Below are 13410 nucleotides of genomic sequence, written 5' to 3'. Positions count from 1 at the left end.
TTACAATGGGCAATAAGAATAGCTGATAACAAAGAATGTTATTTTTCTCGTATTTGAATGTATTTATTGAGAGTTCCTTGTTTATTTATTAACATGTTATTTAAAAATGAGTCAAAGGGCCGGGTGCAGTGGCTCACGCCTGTAATCCCAGCACTTTGGGAGGCTGAGACGGATGGATCACCTGAGGTCAGGAGTTCGAGACCAGCCTGGCCAACATGGTGAAACCCCACCTCTATCAAAAAATACAAAAATTAGCCAAGCATGGTAGCGGGCACCTGTAATCCCAGCTACTCAGGAGGCCAAGGCAGGAGAATTGCTTGAACCCAGGTAGCAGAGGTTGCAGTGATCCAAGATCGCGCCATTGCACTCCAGCCTGGGCAACAGAGTGAGACAAAAAAAGTGTCAAAGACATCTATCCAAGGACCACTGTCAAGTTCATCCCACAGAGGAAAACGTCTTAGAAGGATGGATTTATGCTGATGATTTGGTGTATATGATTATGTAAATAGGAACTAGAGACAGAAACAAAGTTCAAGAGATTTGTGTTCTATCACTGATCTTTAATAGCAGGGAAAACAGGCAAGTACGCTATAGTTCTGAATTACTCTATTCCCTTTCTATTGAGTTAGGAACTTGTCTTTCTGGTTTTTTTTTTTTTTTCCCCTCTACTGGAGACAGTGCTTTAAAATTCTACACAATAGCAGTGCTTCTTTCAGCTTCTGGTAGCCCTAGGCACTGGCTTCTGCCCCTTCTGTCCCTTCTGCTAAGAGACTTGTATAATCTTCTGGTTATACTTGGTCTGGAGATGACTCTGATGACTCAACATTTTTATGGGGACATTTTTATTCTGTATTCATGTTCGTGGAAATTGCAGTAGTCCACAAGGGTGGGAATTTCATGACCATCATTGAGTCAGGAAACCAAAACAGTTTCAAAAAGTTGAAAAATATCTGTCTCAGAAGAAGCCAAAGAGCCCCCATGGGGGAAACAAAGGAAAACAGTGACATTAACAGTGGCCTGTGTTCTCTTCCTGAGCTGGCTATTGCCAAAGACTGACCCAGGTGCTAGTTGGCTTCATTGTGGATATAGCAAAATCTTCCCATTCTGGCATATCTCTAGGAAGGTGGATTGATGCTTTCAATTTTGCCCTAGAATAGGCCTAGAGTTTGCCTGTGATCTCTAGACACAAATCACATTGTGCATCACACAAAAAATCTGAATACCTAGAAATAGAGACTATTATTTTCTGACTGGAAATAATGGAGAGATAGCACTCACAAGAAATTCCTGGACCCAGCTGTGGTCAGGACCTCACAGTCTCACCTGGCCAATTTATAGGAGGTGAGAGTGCATTGTCCTTCACTTCCCTGAAAACGGGACTCCGCAGAGCTTCCTCACAGCTTACCAGCTATTTTGGCCTAGAACACAGATGGCAAAGAGATTGACAGAATCCTTCAGAGATCTTCCTATCTTTCTCACTTTCTATTCCCTTTGGTCTAGTCTTTGTTACTCTACTAAGCAGCTGCGGCTCCAAGGATTGGGGGATTTCTGTATTGAAAGTTATTTGGTGGTTACAGTATACAACATGCTCTATAGAGAACCTATGATGATTATCCAGTTAAATATTTTTAGTTTCTATGAAATAATTAGAGCTATAGAGAATTCACACTTTAGTGAACTTTTGTTTAAATCTTATAAATATAGTACCAATTCTAGAGAAAGATATTTTTGTCTCCCCAAAGTTGGATAGGAATGGGGAAACACTTGTAGCAGCTGAATGAGTCCAGGAGTTGCTGAGAAACTGAATCTCTTTGATTTTTAATGTTTGCCAATTTTTAATATTTGCCAATAGCAGTGTAACACTGCTATGAAACTACCAATGAGGTGTCACTGAACACTGAGTTGGGAGGTGTGTATACTTATCTCTCCCAACTCAGTAGGGACTGGCTCCAGCATATCACTTACACTTGTACATACTCAAGTCCACTGTCAGAAAATGCACTAGGGGTGCCCTGAGAAGTCATTGCTGGAATAGTAGTATAAATCATTGACAAGGGGCCATGGTCATATAACTGTGAAATGCCTACAGAAAACATAGAATTAATATTACTGACATTTTATTGTCAAAGCGCTAACATCATGTCTTTTTTTTTTAATGCAGAGTGTACAAAGGAAGTTAAATCATTAATGTGGGTGTACGTCCTAGTAGGCAATATTGTACGTGGAATGGGTGAAACTCCCATCCTGCCTTTGGGTATTTCCTATATAGAAGATTTTTCCAAATTTGAAAATTCTCCTTTATATATTGGTAAGTTTGAAAATCTACCTTAGCTTCTTTTCAGGGCAATATGTTCCTTGAGGTTAGAAATTAGTTATATTTTTGTAGTCTTAGTGATTTCCACAATGATGAGTAGAGTGTCTTGGCACAGTTGGCCTTCCATAAAAGTTTGTTGAATAGAGATGAGATGTGCTAAATGACAGTGAGCCACTTTGTTAATAAATCTACTTTCTACTATTGGAAATACCACAAGTCTAGTGCCCCCGGAGGTGACCCTTTCATTTGCTTGGCACCGCACTACATCCAATCTGTTAAGAGATTTGCAAATGTTTTCTCTAAAATGTTCCGTGCATTCAAAACCTTTCTCACTATTTTCGCTACCTCTGTTTTTGTTGAGGTTCTCATTACTTTGTCTCTAGGTTCTCTTTATTAAATTATTTTCTCTTCAGTATTTTATTTTCTCAGTTTTTAAGAAACATTCTTGCAATATAATTTTTCTCAAGCATTGTTTTAATCATGTCTTCTCTACTATATTTATGACACATATAAGCTCCTCATTTATTAAATCTGATCTGTCCACTTATTACTCATGGCTCTGCATGACATTCACTTACTTAGTTTCTATATAGTTTCTCTTCTTAATGATCTCTCCATATAGTCAGGCTTCTTCATATTTTTCACAAATGCATCTTCATCTTTTTGTTTATGTTTCTTGAAATTACCATTTTAAAATCCATGTAGGTCACCTGGAACAATAGCCAACTTAACACCCACCTTCTTGTGCTGCCTTCCAATCTCTGAAATATTCTTAATTTATTATGCATGACTTGCTTATATTTTTTGTTATTCTATCAATAGTTGGTCATAAACTCATAACGTTTAGTATAGGGACATTTTGCCATTAATGTATGTAGGCATATCTTTTAAAAACTAAAAAAGTCAAAGAGGGTGAGAGAAGATGGAAATGATTACACATAATCCAGATGGATGAAAATATTGAGGAATCATTAACCCAAGTGACTTTTCACACATTTTGGCAACTCATTAATTTTGCAATAATCTTTTTCAGTGATTTTCTATTCAGTCCTTTTAACTTCCTTCACACACTTATATTAAAAGAATGCAAACACTCTCCTACAATAAATTAACAAACACCTTGCTATGATGTCTATTTCTTTATTCAACAAATACTAGGGTGTATTATATGTAAATATAGCTGTGATAATCTCTATACATATTAAAATGAGGATGATGTGGTACATACAAGGTTAGTAAATAAAGAACTACATAATTATTAGTACTATATATAGAGTGTGTATATATATGTATATACATATATAGTGTGTGTTCATGTGTGTATCCATAACCAAATAACTATAAATCAAATAGCTCTACACCAAGAAAACAGTTCCATGTATGGCTCTGGAGTTTAGAAGAGGATATAAAAGCTAGGTTAAAAGTTGGAGAATTGACCAGGTGTGGTGGCTCATGCCTGTAATCCCAGCACTTTGGGAGGCCGAGGTGGACAAATCACCTGAGGTCAGGAGTTCGAGACCAGCCTGATCAATATGATGAAACCCCGTCTCTACTAAAAATACAAAAATTAGCTGAGTGTGGTGGTATGCGCCTGTAATCCCAGCTACTCAGGAGGCTGAGGCAGGCAGATAATCTGAGGTCAGGAGTTCGAGACCAGCCTGTCCAATATGATAAAACCCCATTTCTACTAAAAGTACAAAAATTAGCCAGGTGTGGTGGCATGTGCCTATAATCCCAGCTACTCAGTAGGCTGAGACAGGAGAATCACTTGAACCCGGGAGGTGGAGGTTGCAGTGAGCACTCCAGCCTGAGCAATAAGAGTGAAACTCCATCTCAAAAAAAAAAAATGGAGAGGTAATAAATGAAATCAAGAGGGAGAAATAAGGTTGCTGTGGAAGAACATATATATACTGAGAGATATTAGGATAAAATACTGGGAAAGACTTTTACTTAGTAAATAGAATAGGAGAAAGGAAAATCAAAGAAGGAAGAGTCGTAAGAACACAATGAAACAATACATGTATAGTTTAATGAAACTCTTAGGAAGAAATGTAAAAAGAGGAGTTGGCCAGCAATGTCAAATAACCTAGAAAGCTGGGAAGATGAAGACCAAAAAAGGACACTAAATTAGTGACAAAGAGATCACTGGGGCTACTTGAGAGTATTTGGAGGAGAACGTAAAAGGATTTGAGTAAAGTGAGTGAGAGGTGAGGAAGTAGAGGCAGAGAGTATAGTGAAAGGAGGGAAAGCAGGGTGGATTTGAGATTTTGTAGAATCACTGGCTACGGGGAAATTGAACGCGCACAAGAGAGGGAGTGTTTGGTAGAGCAAAACCTTAGAGAAGATAGAAGGGGTTGGAACCAAGAACTTAAGTGTGTATAGGGTGGGTTCTCCAAGAACCATGGAGAAGGCAGAGATAATAGGCAAAGCCAAATTTTGAAGTGAACAGGAAGAAAGTTGAAGAAGCTTGTGTCTGGATTTTCAGAGATCAGGGAGGGTTCGGCATAGGTTCTGAATTGTAGACAAGTGATGAGACAGCTGATGATGAAATTTTAATGGATAAGAATTCAAGTGAAGACAGATAGGACTGATGGACATGGAAAATAAAACTGTGGAAGTAAAGGAAGGAGAACATGATAAAATCAAAGACTTGTAGCATATAATAATAATGAGGACATAGCCAGAAGGAAGTTTCAAGTTGTAGATCTGAGAGTGAAACTTTTTTGAGGAATGAGCCATGAGAAATCCATTATAAGATGGTATTGCTTTAGAATTCCTCCCAAAACATGCCTGTGGGATGAATTAACAGGACCTTGGTTATATCACGACCTAGTCGATGGCATGATCCCAGCTGGGACTGCCTGTGCTGCTACAGCAAATCTCTACCTGTGACCCAGCATGAAAGGGAATTTGGAGGCCGGGGAAAGTGTCTTCAAATTATGAGGCTTCTTTTTCAACATTCACAGAAACAACCATCATTTATATGTACATGAAGCTTAACTTTCATATAAATTGTATATCTAGTCAAAAGTATCCAAGGCAAAAATATTCAATCTTCAGGCTTTTCATAGACCTAGAGCTCTTTATGTGGGCATATAACTGTACTATAACCTTATACTTTTATTTATTTTTAGGGCTTGTAGAAACAGGAGCTATTATTGGTCCTTTGATTGGACTTTTGCTGGCATCATTCTGTGCAAATGTTTATGTTGACACTGGATCTGTGAACACAGGTAATTCAATAAAATCTATTTGTACAGTGTCTAGACTATACAAAGCATCTCAGGAATGTTATCATATATAATCATGGCCTTACTTGACCTTCAATTTGATAAATGATCTCTACTTTAAAAGTGAGAAACTCTAGGGGAGAAATTTAAATAACTTTTCAAATATTCCAAACCAGAAAGCAGTAGAGCAAAATCAAATGCTAATCTGACACAGAATCACATGCTATTTCTAGGGCACTTCAACTATATTTCTTGGTTTTACAAAATTTAAGCATATATGTTTGAATTTATTTCAATTAAGCAATCATTTGTTGATGATGAAATAGAACTTTAAGCAATCATTCGTTGATGATGAAATAGAACTTGTAGCTGTTTAGTTAATACCTGCATTTAAATCCCTTACATGATAGACAGATAACCAGCCTAATTTATTACTAGACAATATTATAACACCACATATTATTAGAAAAATTTTATCAGCATCTGAATTATAAGCCAATTTTATAGTTGGTTAGGACCCGATAATTCTAATTTTAATAATTTTCTATAGTTCATACAGAAAATACTGACTTAAGCTAATAACAGCGTGTGTATTTTTTTACAGATGATCTGACCATAACTCCGACTGACACTCGTTGGGTTGGTGCATGGTGGTTTGGCTTTCTGATTTGTGCAGGAGTTAACGTGCTCACTGCCATTCCTTTTTTCTTTTTACCCAAAACACTTCCAAAGGAAGGACTAGAGAATAATGCTGACATCATTAAAAATGAAAATGAAGACAAACAAAGAGAAGAGGTCAAGAAGGAAAAATATGGAATCACTAAAGGCAAATATACATATTTTAAATACTATGAAATTGACCTTTTATTTCATATAGATATGTCTGTATTTTAGTCTAACACTATGATATGCTATGCTGTGTTGAGACAATTTGTCATCAACAGTCACTAGTCAAGAATACCTAACTAGTCCGATTCTTCCTATGGTACTACTTGAAAATAAATATTATAATTTGGAAGCTGAAATATTTCAGATCAGCATTTGTGTAAACTTTTATGTCAGTCTTGGCACTCTCCTCTCTCTCTCTCTTTCATATATATATATAATATACATATATATGTACACACACACATATATATGAGAGAGAGAGGAGAAAGAGGATCATGTATATATATATATATATATAGTCACATTTGCTCAAAAAACCCATTTTACAGAGAACATAGGTTGAATTGAAACAAAATGAACAAGGAAATTTAAGCTAAGAACAAAAGTAGGAAAAAGTATACTCTAATCTTAATAGGTAGTATAATTTTGTAACCAATGTGTTAGTTTAACGATGAGCTTCCTGGAAGTTAAATCAGAAAAAAAAAAAAAAAACATGATCGGTGACCCACCTCTCTATACTTGGTAGAGGGAAGAATAATAATTTATAAAAAGAAGCAGTTCTCCAAGGAAGAAATTGTAAAAAAAATTTAAAAATGATCATATGATATATGATACACGTAATATTGAGCCACATAGTGGTTTTCCAGCAAATGAAAGGGTAAATTGCATGTAACATTTTTTTTTTTTGGTACAGAAGCTCAATAAAAGCTCAAAGTATAATTTACAGAAGGTTTTTCTATGGGAAACTAAACTAAGATAGCCTAAGTATTTAGTACTCAAGAGCACTGATGCTCAAACTCGGCTGCACATTGGAATCACCTCGGAAATTTTAAAAATGATTGATGCCTGAAAGTTCTGTAGTATTCCCAAAAGGTCTGATTTAATTAGTGTGGATGTGTGGCCTGGCTATTGGAACTTAAAAATGTTTATTTGACGGATGGTGAGGGTCTGTTTTCTGTCAAATGGGGATAATAATAGTACTTACTATAGAATTGTTGTGTGAAGGTAAAAGACATTCTAGCACACATTATTATTAATACTGATATTAGTGTTAGTACTTTTATTGTTGTCATTGTTGTTTCTAGCATCACCCATAAGTTACAATGTCAATTTGCATAGAATTTTTCTTAACAATTGTAAATTCTCTTAAATCATAATTGAGCATAATTTGATACATCTTCAGTCATTAGGAGCCAACTCAGAATCTTGCAAATTCTCAGAATCATTCTGATGATATTAAAAACTCTTCTTAAAGGATTGTTATGGACTGATAGACCTCTTGCGGTCTGCAAGATCAGTTCCATTTTCAAAATTAGGAAAGAGCTTAGCTTGTTGCAAGACGTAGAAAACAAACTTGTGCTACTGAAACTCATCTATTAGGACATGGATGTCAACAAACATGGGTGACTTAAAAAGCTTCAGAGTCCCGACAATAACTCTCTCTCCTGTCAGGTACCCTATTCATAAATATAAATTTTACAATTATAACTCATTTATTTGCATTAATCTGTGTGTCCTCCTCTTCTAAATTATTTATTGAAATTTTGTTCCAGAATGAATTGTAAGCAGTTTATTAAGCAAACCAGGATTGTGCAAAATAAGAAAGTCAAGACAGAGAACATGTGGACAGGAAAAGTGAAAGGAAATTAAAAGTGAAAACTTGAGCCTGAATGGTAGCAGTGTGACCAAGAACATTTACTAGAGTCAGGCTACACATTACCAGAGGCAGCCCACACATTACTAGAGGGAGGCCAAACATTACTAGAGGCAAGCCACACATTTGGCTCTGTGCTTTTTCTAATAGGAATCATTTTTGATTAAATCATTTACTTAGTCCTTAAAATGTACCAAATGAATCAGCATCTCTGAGGGTGGGACCTGGATGTTGGTATTTTAAAAAATATCTCCAGGTAGAGCTTGCTGAGAACCAATGGCAGAACCACTGAAACTGTTGTTCTGAAGAAGCAAAAAAAAATTCCGGATACTTGAGAACATTCATATCTCATTAATTCCCACATATCTTTATTTCAAACGTTCAGGGAGTGATAACATAAATATTTATGTAAAATCTTCTTTATCAACTTGATTTTCCTCCAGACTTTACAGAACAGAACAAGCATCTTTCAGTCTAATGAGCTGTAGAAAAAAGAATATATTAATAGAAGAACAAAAGATTAGAAATAAAATGCTGTGGACGTAGACAATATTTTGGTCACTTTGTAGTTTTGCTTATTGATCTTTAAGACTCAATAGTGACTTATTGAGGGCAAAACTATTGTGTTCTGATCCCTACCCAGTCAGCTACATCACTGACTTCCAGAAGCCACCAAAACATTGCTATGACTTCAGCTTTCAAGGGGAAAAAAGAATTAGCAAGCACATACATATTACAAAATAGTAAAAGACATAATTTGTTGAGGAGGTGGATGTTTCAGGAAAAGCCAGTCACAAAACGCAAAGCCAAGTTCTTTTGACACAGTTGTCATTCTTTTGTTTCAGATTTTCTACCATTCATGAAAAGTCTTTCCTGCAATACAATTTATATGCTTTTCATACTTGTAAGTGTGATACAGTTCAATGCATTCGTTAACATGATCTCATTCATGCCTAAATACCTAGAACAGCAATATGGAATATCATCTTCAGATGCAATCTTTCTAATGGGTATGTTTGTTTTTCTCTGCCTTACTAGCACAATTCTTCCCCCATGAAATGGTGAACAGTGTGATGGCGGGTGTAGCAAACTCCTAGGTTGAAGTCTTTTAGGATACTTTTTGTCTCTGGTGGATTTCTTCCTTCTAATCTCAAAAAAAAAAAAAAAAAAGAAAGAAAGAAAGGGTAGGGAAGGGAAGAAGTCAGAAATATCTTGATTTTCTTCTCTCTGAAGTCAGAATGTGAATTCATAATATTAATGCAAATATTTGGGAGTGCAAAAATTACATATTTTCAGATAGGATTCTGCATTTTACTACCAAATTTTACTCGTTTGGTTCCAGTTCAAGGATTCTATGTTCCTCCTAATTTAATTTTTTGGTCCCCCTAGTGGTTTTAGGTGTCTCTGCAGCCACACACATTCGGCTTTTCCTGCAGCCAAACTAACCTCAGTGGTTTTAGCCTAACTTGGATTTTTCCTGAGATCTTTCCGCTGTTGTGAAAAGTCAGTATCCCAGGCTACTTGTATCCACACTACCTAAAGTGCTTGTGAAAGCTTCAAATACCTGGGGTTCCCCCTCAGACATACTGAATCAGACTCTAGGGCGTGGGGCTCTGGAATGGATTTTCAACAAGCTCTCTCAATAATATGATTCAGGGAGCCAGATGCTCACATTGTATAGATGGAACCTAGGGCTACCTTCTCCTTTTTCTATTCTTTTTTTTCTCTTATTGGGAAGGGTTGAGAGAGGAAGAGTGTTGGCCAGTAGCGCAAGACATGAAATGTAAATACACCTGATAGCAACAGGCTCAGCAAAGTAACTCTCTAAAGTACCTTGAACTGGGTGTGGTGGCTCATGCCTTTAATTCCAGCACTTTGGGATGCTGAGGAGTGAAGATCACTTGAGGCCAGGAGTTCAAGACCAGCCTGGACAACACAGCAAGACTTTTTCTCTGCAATTTTTGTTTTTAAATTAGCCATGTGTGGTGTTGGGCACCTGTAGTCCCAGCTACTTAGAGGGCTGAGGTGGGAGCATCTCTTAAGCCCAGGAGGTTGAGGCTCCAGTCAGCTATGATCATATCACTGCACTCCAGCCTGGGCAATAGAGCAAGATTCTGTCTCTAAAAAAAGAAAAGAAAAAGCACTTTGAGAGGAGTCTAATTCTTCACAACCAAAGTGAGGATAAGTAACTGAAAAATTGTATATATATATTCTCATTACACAGGATAGAGGGTAATAAATGAATAAATTACTGGCCAATTTTGACTTGCCACTTCTACCTGGATCCTAAGAAAAGAGATTTTTGTCATGATCTCTGCCTATAAGAAATTCACAAGCTACTGCAATGAGTTAAATGAATGATAATATAATAACAAGACTCTCCCAAAATATACTTCCCCATTATGGGGGCATTTCAAAATCTCCCTGTGGGTAATGTGTAACTAAGCGGGGATAAAATTAAATCATTCTTCTTCACTATGAGTTGGACCTAAATAGTTACTTATGTAAGGCATATTACATAAAAGTGATAACATATTTGTTCCTTTGGTAAGTCATTTTGTAAATAATATTTTATTTGCATTTATAGGTATTTATAACTTACCTCCAATATGTATTGGATATATAATTGGTGGTTTAATTATGAAGAAGTTCAAGATTACTGTCAAACAAGCTGCCCACATAGGATGTTGGTTATCCTTACTTGAGTATCTTCTCTATTTTTTATCTTTTCTCATGACTTGTGAAAATTCTCCAGTTGTTGGAATAAATACCTCTTATGAAGGGTATGTTGTTCTCTAATGAATGTCAGAATCTTTCAACAAATGGTTAATATTATATTTTTTACAATGGCAATGCATGATCAGATCATTTTCTTATTGGAGCTAATGGTAGTAATCCATGCTCTTCTTGTATCTTTCCTCTATCTGTCAATCAAAAGCCAATCTATCCAAGCTCTAGGCTTATTAATGAGGTTGGGAACATATCACAGAGTGAGTGAATTTATGATTGTATGTGCATGTGTGTGTGCATGATTGTCTTTGTGATATCCGAGTAGACATTATCCTATGAAAGAAACTACCTACAGTTTTAGGTTGTATTAAAATATGTTATCCATATATCTTACACTCCCGTAACTGAGTAAAACTAAGAGTGATTGTACAGTCAAAATGGCCTTTATATGTTTCCACAATGGGCTTAAGTTTGGCCTAACTGAATCATAATACATGATAAATTAATTAATATGTAATTCATATATTTCATTTGTGTTGCTATGTCTAAAATATTGAATAGTTTCATATTTTGTATTTTGAAGGTTATCTGGGTTTTATTGAAACATTTTCCATAGTGATGTACGTTAAAAGAATTCACCTGTAGGGTGTATTTTGAGAATCAAGCTATCAGTTAAAATGAAATAAAGAACATCCTAAAATGGTTTTTTCAAAATTATCAAGGTTTATTAGATTGAAATAATTTCAAATGTAAAATCATAATATAATTTTATATATGCTATTTGATTTGAGACTCATAAACTTCATTTAAGATAAGCATTATTATCTCCACTTTACAGATGAAATTGAGATTCAGAGAGATTTAATGATAAAAAGAGTTCATTTCAAATCTCTTCAATCACATCAATATAGAAACAGATTTTAAAATTGGAATAAATTTTAAAGATTGCCTCCAACTCCAATGATGCTCATTCCCAGACAGAATGTGTAGAAAGTCGCACTGTGATCTAGTCTGAATTCAGTCTCTAAACTGCTATGCAAGTGCTCTTTCAATCATATTACAAGCACTGGTCACTTTTTATATTAGTAGAATGTATTTCTTTAATTCAAATACCTATGTTTCTGGAGCTAAATGTATTATCTATATTACAAATGGAACTTGCAGATTTTTATCTTCATGCTAGTCCTGTCTTGCTATTTGCTACCTAATGGATGAATCACAGAGATTAGTTCATCTTCATCTTTCGAGATCTAATAGTATGTGAAAACATGACTCCACATGGTAGGCGCTCAATTAATGCTTGTTTATTGCCTATCTATTCTTCTGATATAAATCATTGAAAGAGTGGCTATGTGGTCATCAAAACAGGTCTCTTTTATACCAAAGCTATAGTAAACAGGTCACACATTGATGATTGGAAGATTTCTCTTTCTATTCATGGGAGGAGAGGAAATCTAATTGGGGATTGAGATGAAAAGAAGAAAAAAAGGATTGAATCCTCTTTTAATATTATGGTATTATTTTAAATCACTTCAGAATTCCACAAGATTTATATGTGGAAAATAACATCTTTGCTGATTGCAATGTGGATTGCAACTGTCCATCTAAAATATGGGATCCTGTGTGTGGAAACAATGGCTTGTCATATCTGTCAGCTTGTCTTGCTGGTTGTGAGACATCCATTGGAACGGGAATAAACATGGTAAGACATCCTATTTGATAGAACTTTTTTGAGTTGCATTGGTACTTCCCAACTATGAACTGGGCCTATATTTAATAAAAGTAAAATTAGTGTTTCCTCAAAACCAAATTAGTTTTTTTGTATGTGGAAAAATAACTCTGAGATGGTCACTTGATTACCTTTTATTTCCCAGATCTTATGTGAAACCTTCATAGCATCTGAACAGTGATCTGAAATTTCCAAGAAGTTTATATTATTACTCAAATAATTAGGGTTGTAAATACTCTGGACTAAAAAATTTTTATCATTGAAATAAAGTTGGCGGTTTTGATCTCAATTGTCCAGCTAATTGCTTTGCTATATATATATATATATTTTTTTCCTGTGTATATGTATGGATGTGCTTTCTGTGTTTTTCACATTCTGACAGTTCTTTGAGAATTTAGAATTAGGAATGTTCTCTTGCTTCTAAGATATCGCAATATAATATAACAACAATTGTAATATTAATATAATGTTGGTTGGTGATCCAAGTAAACTATAAATTTTGATTCTTATTAAGACCTGGAAACATGTAACAATTCAAAAAAGGTTGACCATTCTGTTTTTGAAATAAACTATTTCTTTTCTTTTCCTTTTTTTGAGATGGAGTCTCACTTTGTCGCCTAGGCTGGAGTGCAGTGGCACGATCTTGGCTCACTGCAACCTCCACCTCCCAGGTTCAAGCGATTCTCCTGCCTCAGCCTCCTGAGTAGCTAGGATTACAGGCAAATGCCACCATGCCCGGGTGATTTTTGTATTTTTAGTAGAGACGGGGTTTCACCATGTTGGTCAGGCTGGTCTTGAACTCCTGACCTTGTGATCCGCCTGCCTCGGCCCCGCAAAGTGCTGGGATTACAGGCATAAGCCACTG

General features: G+C 35.7%; 1 protein-coding gene across 5 annotated transcripts in view; it reads left to right on the top strand.

Moving 5' to 3' along the window:
- The window catches only part of SLCO1A2 (solute carrier organic anion transporter family member 1A2), a 150684-nt gene that overhangs the window by 112971 nt on the left and 24303 nt on the right, over window positions 1-13410 (top strand). For all 5 annotated transcript variants that reach the window (XM_063712063.1, XM_054526942.2, XM_024257159.3 and 2 more), the window contains 6 exons: window positions 2162-2308; window positions 5449-5547; window positions 6149-6370; window positions 8932-9096; window positions 10674-10869; window positions 12353-12518. In XM_063712063.1, the coding sequence (XP_063568133.1) occupies window positions 2162-2308; window positions 5449-5547; window positions 6149-6370; window positions 8932-9096; window positions 10674-10869; window positions 12353-12518 (995 nt within the window). The remainder of the gene's footprint in view (window positions 1-2161; window positions 2309-5448; window positions 5548-6148; window positions 6371-8931; window positions 9097-10673; window positions 10870-12352; window positions 12519-13410) is intronic.

This window comes from Pongo abelii, chromosome 10, assembly GCF_028885655.2.
Source record: "Pongo abelii isolate AG06213 chromosome 10, NHGRI_mPonAbe1-v2.0_pri, whole genome shotgun sequence".
NCBI classification, from domain to species: domain Eukaryota; kingdom Metazoa; phylum Chordata; class Mammalia; order Primates; family Hominidae; genus Pongo; species Pongo abelii.
This window is presented reverse-complemented; position numbering and strand designations above follow the sequence as displayed.